The sequence below is a fragment of the Ornithodoros turicata genome, chromosome 10, assembly GCF_037126465.1.
Source record: "Ornithodoros turicata isolate Travis chromosome 10, ASM3712646v1, whole genome shotgun sequence".
Lineage (NCBI taxonomy): Eukaryota > Metazoa > Arthropoda > Arachnida > Ixodida > Argasidae > Ornithodoros > Ornithodoros turicata.
The window spans coordinates 6,612,621-6,626,854 of NC_088210.1; the positions used below are offsets into that span (position 1 = coordinate 6,612,621).

At 44.2% G+C, this 14,234-nt stretch overlaps 1 protein-coding gene across 5 annotated transcripts in view; it reads left to right on the forward strand.

The window, feature by feature from the left end:
• LOC135370382 (disabled homolog 2-interacting protein-like) overlaps nt 1-14,234 on the forward strand; it is a 111,630-nt gene that overhangs the window by 28,218 nt on the left and 69,178 nt on the right. For 3 of the 5 annotated variants that reach the window (XM_064604119.1, XM_064604120.1, XM_064604121.1), the window contains exon 4: nt 13,236-13,680. In XM_064604119.1, the coding sequence (XP_064460189.1) occupies nt 13,236-13,680 (445 nt within the window). Of the gene's footprint in view, nt 1-8,287; nt 8,397-9,631; nt 9,775-13,235; nt 13,681-14,234 lie in introns of those variants that run through there. The other 2 variants (XM_064604123.1, XM_064604122.1) reach the window with 2 other exon arrangements.

A 14,234-nucleotide genomic window follows, 5' to 3' on the forward strand; every position in this document is an offset into this window, starting at 1 on the left:
CAGTCAGGCGCCTAGGATCGCACTGAGCCGTTCTGTAATATGCACGGAGTTTCACCTAAAGTGATAAAAAATTCTAACTGGCGACGTACTCGGATTGTGGGACCTTCGGTAATTACCTACTGGAAATTTCTGCCACCATTGAGGAAGTCTTCGGACAATTTTTAATTGTGGCAAACTTATTTTTTTCAATTGCACTTCAAAAGTTGCCAAGCGAACCTTGCTTTTTTTACAGATATATGAAGTCCTCCATGGGTAACCGCAGACCCAACAAAACCTATGCACGGTATCACAACAGAAGTGGTCTAAAAATATTACTAAAAAGTATACTTTGAGTACAGTGGGCCTTCCAAAAAATTTTCAGATTAAGACACGCGATGAAAGTGTTTGTGTCATTTTACCGATTGGCGCTAAAGGTTTTGATGTGTGCAATTTGTTTGCCAGAAAAAAACTCGCATAAACATGGGGCCTTCACCCTTAACTCGCCACTCCAAGTATTACGAGGAGGAGAAGGTATGATGCCACGTCACCGATGACATTATAAGGAGAACTCGTTCTGGTTCGCCGGTCAGTGGGGGTCAGCGCCTTGTCCCTTTGCCGCCATAAACCAGTTTTGCCAGTTCTCCCAGAGAATTGGGGATAGAAGGAGCAGCCAAATCATTGCCGAGCCAGGAGAAAGGCTTTTTCAGAGCCCTGAACAGCCGAGTAGCAGACGACACAGGAGTAGCAGACAACATGTCTCTAGACCAATCAGGGAGCGTTCTCCTTATAGCGTCAGCGCGAGGTTCCAGGCAGATCACGGGCTGGTACTGCTCTTCACCACCGTTGCGCTCGGTCGCTTTTTGCAGCATACTTTAAATTCAATTTCTGCCATAATTATGACTCCGCGGTGTGAATTACTTTGCATGGTGCACTTTACTGGCCTACTTAACAGTTTTATAGGAAGAAAACAGGGTGTTAAAAATGACTTCTGTGCTACTTTAACCCCGCCTGCTTGATTTTCGCAAAGACGGGAGCGCGAAAACGTGCGTCTGGAGGTGGAAGTGTCCCTGCCTCCATTTGTTCTGCTTTCATTGTGATAAGACGGTTGTTTTGTTTCCTTTGTTATAAGACTGCTGTCACCTGCACTAACGTCAAAATGGGGGAAAGAAAGGTAACACGAGAGGCGGGAACACTCTCCCTCTCCCTTCCCCGCACCTTCCATGAACTCTTCTTTGCAACAGTCAAACAGCACCCCGTTGGGCTAAAGCAGAATTTTTTACGAATTTTTAAATCTATTTCTGTCGCGATACTGTGCATATACTTTTTGTTGGGTCTGCGGTTACCTGTGGACAACTTAAAGGGACTATGAAACGATTTTTTTTTCTTCGTTTCGTTCGAAAGAAGACATTTTTCTGAGTCTAGAACCGAAATTTTACTTTCGTCGCGCGAGCGGATTTCTCGGGAGCGAATTTAAACGGAGTGGCGAAGGGAGGACAGCTGGCGCCGCGCCGTGACGAGCTGCCGAGCGGAGACACAACGGGTAACTTGACGCGACCGTGGCCGGCTCAGCAACACGTCATCGTGATCTGCCGATCGCGCGAAAACTGCTGTCATGGAGATTTCCACTCCCGATGAACGCATAGCGGGATCCTACGGCGCATGCTCCTGGCGGGATTCCTCGGCTCGGCAACACGTCACGATGACGTGTTGCTGAGCTGGCCGTGGTCACGTCAAGTTACCCGTTGTGTCTCCGCTCGGCAGCTCCCCACGGCGCGGCGCCAGCTGTCCTCCCTTCGCCGCTCCGTTTAAATTCGCTCCCGAGAAGTCCGCTCGCGCGACGAAAGTAAAATTTCGGTTCTAGACTCAGAAAAATGTCTTCTTTCGAACGAAACGAAGAAAAAAATCGTTTCATAGTCCCTTTAATATTTCTGTAAAAAAAGTGAGGTTTATACGGCAATTTTCAAAGTTCAATTGAAAAATAAATTTCCCTCAATTAGAAATTTCCTAAAGCCTTCCTAAATGGGGGCAAAAGTTGCCAGAAGGTAAGTGCCAAAAGTCCCACAATCCTTCGTTGAGCACGTCGCCACTTCAAATTTTTTTTTATTACTTTAGGTGAAACACCCTCTACAGCAAGTGCTTCGGTGCTGTGCGTCTGGGAAGTAGCGCCAGAGCTTGTCTTCGCAGCACTGCCACCTTGATCGTTCTGAAAGCGAGATTTTATATTTTGCGTTATGTTTAACTTTGTATACAAATGCTCAGTCACTTTTAATTAGTATATCAGGATTGAATGTCCTTCAGAGTTTTATATGTGGACAACAAAATTTCCCATCTGCATTGTGTAATTGTCAAACATTTAAATGTATTTCTCATTGCCTCGTGTCAATTAATTACTGAGGTAACGAGTGGGTTGACTGCCACAAGAGAGATGAAAAAGAAAAAAAAAGAAAAGACAATGAATCTCCTCTGTTGTTGTAAATGTGTGTTTTCAGGACCGCTTGCATGTGTGTCATCCGCAATAAACCTAAAAGTTTATATTTGCTTCAGTTTTGTATGCCTTTCTCTCCACTTGGGTGACCATTGGGGCTAAAAGGAAAAAAGCTGGGTCGAAGAGAATCTAGAGAGGACACGAAAACAAAAAAAGAACGAGAAACTGGATGTGTGCCGGGTGCTGTCAGCAGAGCAAGCCAATTTGAAATCAGGACTGTTTATCCACTTGGCAGATAGCTGTACTCACTGCAGTGTGCTTTCACTTTCTGCATTCTTCCTGCAATTTTTCTTTTGCTACTTTCCCACACGGCTTGCCAGTCCGAAGAGTGTCGCCGTTGCTTATTTGGGGGTGAAATACGACATTCAGCATTCCGTCGCTAAGGGGGACGTCAACACCGAAGTGGTCCATTGCCCCTATTACTGTTATATAAGCTTCATGCTTAATCACTACTAACAACTGTATTCACACACACTACCAGCTCTACACAAGCAAGCTCATTCAGAGCTTCCCACTGCTGGGCTAGAAGCTTACCCAAAAGCCCAAGCCTGGCCCCACGGGCCAGGCAAAACATTCTTTTGTGAACTTGGGCTAGGTATGGGATCGACATGGGCCTGGGCCCATACATTGCCAGTTCTACTGTAGAAGTGGTTTTTTCCGCGTGGAAAATATTTTCGCGTTTTCGAGCAGAGCTGCTTTGAGGATTGATTCGCGAGAACTTAAATTCGCGACACAGGTCTCCAGGAGTGCTTTGCTCTTGCATATCGTGCCGCCGTCAATACTCGGGCATATTTCGGCACGTACTAAGACATCCGTTGTTCACCTGGATTGCGGCATTCTAGGTCTATTCCTTTCTTCTCCTCACAGAGATGGGAGGAAAGGCCCTGTCAAATGGCCTTTAGGGACCCTTTAGGAGGCCATAGTACTGGCCGTGTGCAAGTTAGCCAGTTTATTTTAGCAGCTCTTATTAATTATCACTCGGGGCACTGACCAGTTCGGTTGATATGTGGTACTATCATTCAAGCTGGTTTTGAGAATGCGGGGAAAGGCATGTTCTGGCTTCGTGGTATAGTGGTATATTGCATGTATAGTGGTATATTGCATGTATAGTGCAAAGCGTTTATAGGAGTACCAAAAGCATGATGAATTTTGATTTCTTTTCATCCTGCCTGATGGGGTAAAACGATCTTCTGCGCTTGCTTAAACTGCCTACGCTACATGGAGTAGAAAGGGTCAGGTAGTCGCGGTACAGCATTGGACACCTGACGATTTTCGCCCTCATATGGCCAGAGTTATTCGCGGGAACTTAAATTCGCGATTTTAGAGGCGTGCGCGAAAAATAATTCCGCGCGAAAAAAAACACTTCTACAGTATATTGAGCGTAGATAGAATGGCGTAGATGCAGCTAGCTGCTAGATAAACTCCATGATGGGCAAGCCTGAGCCATGGGACGTGTCTTGCCAATGTCTCAGGCTTGCCTATCATGGACTATATTGGGCTCCAGCTTATGTTACTCCAGTGTTAGTTGAGGCCTGAAATGAGTCTGTCTAAAAATACCAGGGCTGGGAAACCTAGAAATCTTTCGGGTACGGGACGGGTATGGAGTTCCTCGGGCTAGGTCCAGGAAGGTAATTGAAAGGATGTTCGTGTACGGCCTAGCCTGGGCCTAACAATGTAGCCATACAGTACTCTAGGCTAGTTTCGTAGAGTCCTTTGTGGAGGCAGTTCTGAGAGGCCTGAAGGCACTCTACTAACACAGCATATAGAACTGTGCTTGGATGCAGGCGTGATACAGTGACTGACTCTGAACACATGCAGAAAAGCAAAAAAAATAAAAGAAAGCAAAAAATATATATTACACAACAAAGATCGTGAAACATACCGCGATAAGGGTTCCCTACATCGCGTTTGACATTTTTCTGTGACGTTAAGTGAGGGCGGAGATATCAACGTCGCTCACGCTCTTTTGTCGACCACTTTCGGTTTACGGCAGGCAACAGCGGTCAAATACTTAGGTCCGTAGCGTGCGCTGTGGTTACTTTTGTGCTTCGTCAGTGCATCGAGCGCATCATGTGGACATCCCACTTTAAAGGGGCACTAAAATGCAAAAACAACTTGCTCTCAAATGGAAGTCTGTGTTTAAAATACAGTCAAACTCCTTTATAGCGAACACCTTTTTCACGAAAATACCACTACAGCAATTTTTTTTTGCGGTCCCGCTGGAGCCTATGGGTCCAATAATAGACATCCTTTTTAACGAAAATACCTTTACTACGCATTTTTTTTGCTGTCCCCTGAGTTTCTTTGTAAAGGAGTTTGACTGTAGTATAAATCAAGCAAAATTAGTTCACACAGCGTGACCATTTAGGAGACAAAATGCAATGGAAACGGAGCTATCTTTGGCGGCGCCAAATGGTATCCCCAGGAGGCAAAGATTGGCAACATCCAATGAGACAGCAGGAGAAGCACACGCATACCTATGGTGGGCATGTGGATTTGGAATGGGTCCGATCGTAGTGTTCCGTATATGTGTGGCATGACGCGCACTGCTGCATTTTTCAATACCGATTCACTGAATTGTAGCCCACAACACTTCTTTCGAATGTTCCACCGATGACATTTATCTTCATGTCCTTCGCATAGCGACGCCAGTCTGCTTCGCGACGTGCACTTTGTTTTTCACTGGGACTGCTGCATGGCGTGGGCTAAAAACACCAATGCATGAGCTGAAACGACGTTCACTGCTTAGCCCCGAAGCAAGAAAGAGTACGGTCTGATTTCGACTGTAGCTCCGTAACGGAATCGAAGTTTTGAATTATGATAATGAGTACGAAACTAACATAGCGTGTAAAATACTTTGAGGTGAACTTGTTTTTGCATTTTAGTGCCCCTTTAATATCGCAATTGCAATGTGCTCCCTAAAGTCAATAATTAAGGCAAGATAAGCTTATGGACCGAACTAAACTGCCGAAAATTAAATACCAAGAAAACCAAAGCAGTGCTTTTTAAACTTAGAAATAAGAAAATTGTCTTATCTAATAGTATTGGACTTGGAAACGACGTAATCGAGATAGGCAGTTTTGTAAGAAGTCTAGGTGCGTATTTTAATGAATCAGTATCACGGACATATGACTTTGAACTGGTCAGATTGAAAATATCGAAGGTTATTGAGACACTGCGCACGTGTGAACATTTACTCACAACCAGGTACAATTGGAATAACGTGAAATACTTTAATTCAGTCTCAGCTAAGTTATTGTCACTTCGTACGTCTACTGATTGCACAGATTGTCTCTTACGCAGAGTTATAGGCAACTCGTTACACTAACTCGTTATTGTAACAAAGTTCCTTTTTTTGGTAACTTGTAACTGAACTCGGTACTTTTGTGCCGTGGTAACTTTAAGAGGAACTCGTTTCTTTTTCAGGTAACTTTGGCAAAGTAACTTCAACTAAGTTCGAAGTTGCTTTTAATTCGCTTTTCACTCTCGTCCACATATTTTCTTGCTTTCTTTCCGGTTCTTTCATGGCATTTTATGCCATAAAACGTGATATTCAACCGATGGCAGTATTCTATTCAGAAAGTAAGAACCGCTGACATTGAAATGAAGCTGAACCATTGTGCTCCCACAGGGAGTAAGATGCAAAGTGTTCGAATTGTTGGACATAAACGAAAACGATCTAAGCGTGTTGCACTCCTCCGCAGGCAACTCGAGGTCTAATTCAGCTGCTCACGTGCGCTGTACCTGTGTAGTGTTCTTTTGTGTCCAAAGGAACGTGGAAGTAACTCGTTCTTTTTTCTTTAAGTAACTCTGTAACTGCAAGTTACATTTCAGGCTGAACAACTTCGTTATTAACTTAGTTACGTTTTTCACGCGGTAACTCAACTCGTAACGAGTTATTTTTGATGGGTAACTTCTCGATCTATGCTCTTGCGTACCGAAGAGCAATTAAAGAAAATAACCGGGTGTTCTTGTCGCTGTACCAGCTACCACCATCTCCGTCCTGGCCACAGCTGGGTTATGCATCCAGTTTGTACAAATTACGGCAAACAGTCGTTAGACTTTACACTACCTCGACTCTTAAATGGCACTGTAAAAAAGATTCACATCTTTATGGCAAGGAAAACGATATCTTTGCATATTTCCGGAGAACACGAGTGAATATTACCGAGATTGCTTAACAGTGTATATATGTTACAGAGATTGCTGATGCTTTTGTTTTCAAAGATTATGGAATTGTTGTGTACCTTGTTGTGCTTCTGGACATGTGCCCATAGGTTTCTCAGAAGTTAGCGGCGAAAGAAATACAAGAAAAAAAATGCGCACTGTTTCATTTTTCAGTGACTTTCAAAATTTCAAAATGACTTTTCTTTTCCTATTTTTTCTTTCTTTGCTCTTTTAGCTCTCTTTTTTTTTTTTCTTTTTCGTTCGCCACTGTACTGCTGTTGGTGGGACGAGCCTTGTCAAGCTTCTTTCTGAAGCTTTTTGCTTGCTCTCTTTCCCTTTTTGAATAAACATTATTATTATTATCCCCTCATAGGTAGGAAGGAACTTTTTTGGATTAAGCACAATTCTGCCCGATTATTCCCCCTCGAAACTGACCTCCGACCGATTGGGGTTAAACCCGATTTCTCCCTGAATTCCATACCTTATGAAATCCTCAAGTAACGTTTCCTCTGAAGACGAACAAAGGTCGTACCACATGTAAGAATGAGTCACTATATTTTCCCAGAAATATACTAATCTGTGTCGGCACTGGTATAGGTCACCCATAAAAAAAAAAAAGAAAAGAAAGAGAAAATAGAGTACGAAAGGACTTAATAGACAAGAAAAGAAATAAAATGCAAGAAAACAAGAAGAAGAGAAGGCACAATTATCATCCAATTTCTCCCTGAATCTGAGAAAGCCATTAAACCCGAAAAAGTCATTCCCTACATATAGCGTACTTAGATTTAATTATCGTGTGCTCTGTGACGTTGATTTAACTGTGAGAAAGAAAGCAAGAAAAAAAAAAGGACATGGTGATGGAGTGGTTACGATGGCTCTTTTCACCTGGTCAGACAGGTGAGACAAAGATGTGTGCACGGTTCCTGTGGTGATTCAATTATTTTTTATAGTGCGCCTCAGACTCTTGTCAACGGAGGCCAATGCAGTTTCCTGTAGAATCGCTGCACTTAACCCGAGCTAGTCATTCCCACGCTGGATCGAGTTTAACGGCATTTGGCATTTTGTAACTCGTGGTGAGAATTATGCATTCGGGACAGGCTTTATGATATCAGCTATGAATCGCATGTATTTCCGAATTTGCGAACACTGGATCAATCTTTTGGCAATTACACAGAGGGGGGATATCTAGAGGATGTGTTTGTCGTTTTTTGTCCCCTGGTCTCGGGTTTTTAAGTTATGAGGTTAAGGGGGATATCTGTTTGCCGAAGTCGTCAACTTCTGGAAAATTTACAGGTTTTCCGAGGTTCAGTACTTTGTAACTCCAGACAGTTGGGGCCTTCAGACACATGCTGTCAGGCTCTGAATGTTGCAGCATTGGCCGCTTTCCCGCCGATTGTGAGGCATTGCGTTGCGGCTACGAACCGAAACTGAACAACGGGCGCAACAAATGGCCGTCAGAGGAGTCTTCCGGCATTCTGCGTTTATTTCCAGCTCTGTCTCGTTTTTTACGGGGGTGGTGGAGGGGGTGCCTGCAGGATAGCGGATTGTAGCTTCCTTCCTTCTTGGTGCTGTGACGTCTATTACGATACGGCGGGTACGGCTGCTTCACCTGCCCCCTGCAGCTGCGCCGTTCGCCTCTCTCTCTCTCAGTTGTCTCACTCTCTCAATCTTATGTGCATTATCAACAGCGATCGGTGGATATGATGTGATGGTGGTGTATGCATCTGCGGTCAGTTGATGGGTTTGGATTGCTTCGGATCTCCTGGTAAATGTCATCCTCGTTTCATCATATCGTTTATTCACGCGACGGTTTCTGTGTTTGGGCTGGGAAACTGCTTGTTGTGCTCGTGTTGACCAACGACCGTGTGGGTGGGAAAACTTTTGTGCGGCGTTACGCACTGGAAAGCCGTTGAATCTCCTGGTGTAATCGAATACCTTCACGGGGTTCAAATCGAGCAACATAATCCAGCTGTACTACACGATTCTCAAGCGGCTGCTCAATTCGGGTCACCGAGACTGGCTGAAAGACCCATCTTTGGACGTACGTCCCAATGCGAACGAACACACCCGGTTTGTTTCCCGTTGCATTTTAGCGCGAGTCGCGACAGACGACGTATGCGAGCCAACGTAGGAGTATTCGGACTATTCACGGGCATTCTAATGTAACACTTCGTGGAGGAAATGTGCTTACGCCAAGTGGCCCAGTTCCTGTGCAGTGTTCCTTTTGTTTTCGAGGGCAGTTTTTTCTTCCGTGTTGCGTGAGATCGGCCTTCCATTTGCGTATTTGGACGTCGCATCGTTTGTTTGAGATCGAGCCAGTCGTGTTAGTATAAAAATCCATCCTCCCAAAGTTCAATATCGCGACTTCAGCGAAGCATATTATAGACGTTGAACACTGCGTCGTGCGCTGAGCTTTCAGAAACGTTCGGAACATTTAACGTAGTGTTTGACGTTCAAATAACGTGAGCAACATTAATGCGCGGGCGGGTGATCGTAGTCGTCTCGCAGCGTCGAGCCACTAATTACCATTATTGTGAAGTCGGATGTAATTTCATTTCTTCACTTGGACAGCAGATGAGTCTAATTGAAAGCAAGGACACTGTGTGCGTTTCAAAGGGCCCAGCCGCTTGGGTCTAATACGCGGGACTCTCCTTTGTGATGGGCATCCCAATTTGATCTGGGAAATACTGAGAGAAACGCTCACACAGCCATTACCAGTGCTGTGTGCATTGTCAGTACTGACAATGACGAGACCTCTGTTGATTAGGCCCATTGTATAATAGTTTAGACGGGGCACCCTATGTTTAGGCAACAAGGGCCACACGCCCGCCCAGTCACATATCTTGAATACACTGACGCTCGTAGCTACAATGCAGTCATGTGTGGTCCCCTGTGCTCCGATCCCATTTGAAATGTTCCGTTTACCCATTCAGCAAACATGACGTGCCAAGAAGGGATCTAAATGGACCGCACTAACAGTGCTCTTTCACTTCCTCTCAGCTTTCAGTCGTACAGGCCCTCTTCTGTCCGTTGTATAGAGAGCATCGTCAACAGCGTTCCTCTGTAGAGGTGCTTTGTGCCTGTTGATCCAGCCTAACTTGTGGTTGGTGAGCCCCTGACATCAGGTCAAAGGATACATAACCGTAAGAACATAGAGGGTGTTTGAAGGTTATGTGCTTTTGTGTTCTGTTGTCTTATGGGAGAAGCTGATCACTGTTGTGCTTCGAACTTGGTCAGCACAGCCTATTGGGGTGCATAGTGGCAGTATAGTAGCTTGTGCTACTAAAAAAAAAAAAAAAAGAAATCATGAATTAAATTTATCTTATCTATCTTGCGCTCCATAAAATATCTTGCAGGCTAAACATGGACCTGCATGTTTTGTATTCGAAACGCCAAACCATGTCGGAAAGGTATAGAACTCTGCTTGCAAATCTGTCTGCATGTTTGGCAGAGCACAATGTTTTATTTGCTAGTATTGTCCCTCATTATTTTATTTGCACGTTGTCTGATCATATCACTAACACCACTCGTCACAACATCACTGCACCACTTGTCATGATTATTGTACTGGAGTAATTTACAAAGGTGCTTTCCAAACTCTGCAACCCATAAAAAAAAAGTAAGATATCATCTCGGAACCCCTCCATCTCGCAGCTTTCCAATTTCAGTGCAGGAAGAGAAATACATAACATTGATGCTGATATACTTAATTTGGCAATTAATATAGTTGGAGTGAATCAGCCAGGCTATGAACCCAGCCAAAAGGCAGCGGGAATGGCCATTATTATTCACCAAATTGAGCTTGCTTGTTAGACCTCGTGGTCCGGTGCAATTCTTAAATGATATATTTTAATTGTGCGTTAACTGTTTCTTAACTGATATGTTTCCTTAGGCAGATGGTTGAATACGAAAAGAACATAACGCAAGGCTACCCAAGTTATTGTACGGGGTTTGTAATCATTGAAGATATGACGAATAAAAAACGCGTCAAAAATGTGTTTGGGAGTTAAGCTGTTCGGAATGCAAGCTGTCACTATTTGTAAGGATTGTTATGAGCACCTTTTCCAGTTGAGATTATTGATGTTTTGTCAAGTATTAATGAATAAGGATATTGTTTCAGAATTGGAAAACTATTTTTATCAGCAAAATAATATGTCAATATCGATAACTGTCAATACGAGTCAGTAAGTCAATGCAGGTTATAACTTATACTTAGCTTAAACTTTTAAAAGAGTACTGCATGATGATAAGGGTACATGCAAAGTGTTACACATATATTGTAGACGTTTGGGACGAAGCTTCTTGAGAACAGCGTCAATATTTCAGTATATCGATAAAATGTTGACATGTACCCGTAATAATAATAATAAGTTTATTTTGTAGTCTATCCCATCAATATAATGTTGTTTCTGCATGGAGATTAATGTACATAAAAAAATTTGCTATGCTTTTGCTAACTATTCTGTTCGGTGTACATCTATAACCTGTCTCGGATATCGACATTTAATGATATGGAAAATACTGATATCCTTCCACGTTTGTAAGAGCATGTTATGCGTATCATGCATCCAAATTTCATTAAAAGTGTCACTCGGTCTAGTTCCATGCGAGAAAAATGTGAAAATACAAAAGAAGAGAAGAAATGCTGTACTCTGAGCATTTCTACAAGTACTGCCTGCTAAGCATAGTATGCCTAGTTTCATAGTAGCCTAGCCTGTGCTGCAATGTGTACTTTGCTGCTTTCTAAAAAAATTTAAATCGTAATATGAGCTTTTGGTATACCAGGTCAGTTAATAGGCCTTCCAGACCTAATGGACCTGTACGAGGACCTATGCAGGGTGTTTGCTATAACGTGTCCAGAAATTATATTTAAAGCGAGCGATAAAAGAAAAGCAAGTGGTACTTCTCTTCTACTTCAGGAAGAAAAAAAGTACTGCTTCACTATAGTAGCACCTGTTTCTTAGTCAAGTAGCTGAAAAGTAACGCTCGTTTCTCTTTTATCGCTCACTTAAATAAAATTTCTGGACACGTTAGAGGAAACACCCTGTATGTGGACCTATATTTTTTTTGCACACTTTTTTTTTTTTTCTTCACGTATGTGTCTTATCTTACGGCTTTCCGGTGAACTGCCCTTTGACTGCGCCAAAACAAACCCATGTGTGTAGCACAAAGAACCAGAACCGCTATTGGAGTGGGACAGATGAGTTCGCACCATCCGCTCTCTGTCCCCACCTCTGTCACCACCTCTGTCACCCCCAGATTGATCCAACACTGAGATAACCTTGTGCAGCGCACCCAAGGTCATCGCGCATGCGCATAAGCAGTTGCAAAAAAAGGGTCCATTGCAGAGTCCCAATGACTCCGCGACGCCTGAACAAGATGTGCAGGAGTGATCGGCTTTTCGTTTTTCATGATTCATATCAGAAACAAAAAAAAAAAACGGAAACTGACAATATTTAACGTCATTTTTTTAGCCGTCCTTACATCATTGTCAGAGGGTTCGGTGTCAATCATGCCAGCCGTATTTGTGAGAGGGTGGAAACAATATGTAAGTTAGCACGAGCAACCCTGTACTTTCGGCGTACATTGTGGGGCATGTGTTTAAGTGGTCCGAATATTTCACTAAAGTGTAAGTCCCACAATCTGCATGAAAGGGCCTGCACATGAGCCTGCAAATGTGTCTTACAGCTCCGTCAACCTCAATAACAACACTGGAAAAAATTCTGTCTGATTTCCGAGCACGGTAACAGCCGCCCTGGTGGCACTGGGGGAATGTTAAGTGAACAAAATCCTCGCGTTAATCCAACGCAATAATTTTGTTCAATTAAGATGTCCTCGTGTCTCCAAGGGTTGCTGTCGGCACGCTCAGCAACGAGACTACGTTTTTTTTTCAGCGTTATCATTAAGGTTAACGGGACCTGTACCTGACGAATGGGGCCCGGAAATGTAGGCACTAAAAACGACGAAAATAGGCAGGCATTAAGCCCCCAAAATACCAATAATAGGCACATTAACCTGGTACGCTCCTCGGCTTTCTTGATTTTTCAGAATGCTCCATCAAGGGAAGCCTGCTTGTTTAAAGGCTAACGGCACCATATCAGCCTCGACATCTGGTACATGAGTGCTGAGGCAGCCGGGAAACACGCTATATCGAATAATACTTTTAGTTTTCAGCCCTCGAGGATCTTGAAACGCCCAGAGACGCTAAGTCTTTGGATCAAATGTACGCGCACACACACACAAAAAAAAAAGAACAAAAGGTACAAACACGCAGTAACGAAAAGCAAAATGCAGCACGAGCCCGAAAGCCGCACTCTCTCTTCTGGAGTCTAAAAATGTTTAAAAAGGCTACAATTCAGTAGAGTCGATGAAAAGAGCAGGCAACCCCGAAAATGTTGTATTTAGGCGTTTCTTGGCATTTTAAGGCAAATGCCTCAAAATCCGGGCCCTACTGACGAAGCGTGGTCCAGCACGTGAAAACGTGGCACACATTAAAGTTAGAATTGTTCAGTGCTGTTTTTTTCTTATTGTTATGCACGGAAGTGGTATTTGAGTATCGAGTCTGCAGCTGTGACGCCCTACAGCCGTGTCCTTTTGTCTGCAGAGACGTCATATGAAAAGGCGTGCGGGGGCGAGACCCGGCGCGACAGCGCCCCTGCTACTCCCGTCTTGGGCTGTCGCCCCATGGATGCAGGTCAGACTCCGTCACGGTTGGTGAGCTTCTTCTCCAAGAGGTCCCTGAAGCACAACCCGCTGAAACGCACCAAGAGCGTCAGTAAGCTGGAACGCAAACGGGGTGGATCCGCTACGCAGCCGAGCCACCAGCTGGAGTGCGCCACACGGCTCAGGGCGTCGCGCTCCCACGAATCCCTCTTGCTGGGTTGCGCCGGAGAGCAGCAGGAGCGCGTGTCGCTGGAAGGGGCACGCGTGTCCCCGGTGCATCCGAGCCTCGCGGGGAAGGACCACTGTTTCCAGGTGGACCCCGTGAGTGGACCAAAGTATCTGTACTGCTGTCGGACGGGCCACGAATACCGCTCCTGGATGCACAGGTGATATTTCCTTTGCGTTTAATGCATTGGCACGAGGAGAGTCAAAGTGGAAAGAGCTGTATGTATGTCCGTGTGCCCTCAGTGAAGCCTCACTGAGGGTAGAGCCTGAAGTTTTAGGGTTTTACCCGATTCTTCCCCGAAATTGCACCCCGAATTGAAGGTTGCCTCTTTAGGGTGAAACCCGATTTTTACCTGGCAAATTGCCCTCACTGGGATGTCTGCAGGAACGTACTAATTTACTTGTTTGACAGAAAAATTCAGTTCCATCACTGTTTGTACCAAACCACTACAGTTAGTTTGAGCATCCGAGCTCGATTTCACCCCGAATTTAGCATACTGGAAGTTTTTTCACCCGAATTCGCATGAATTTAGCGCGCACGGTTATTTACCCGATTTTTACCCCCCGAATTTAGAAAAAAAATATTTCCCGAAATCTTCTGGCTCTAGGTATAAGCGGACATGCAAAGGGGATATAAGAGAGCAAATGTAAATGGAGGTAAATTATTTTATATTTAAGTAGTTGAAGGTAATTAGGAGTAATTAAAAGAGAGCTA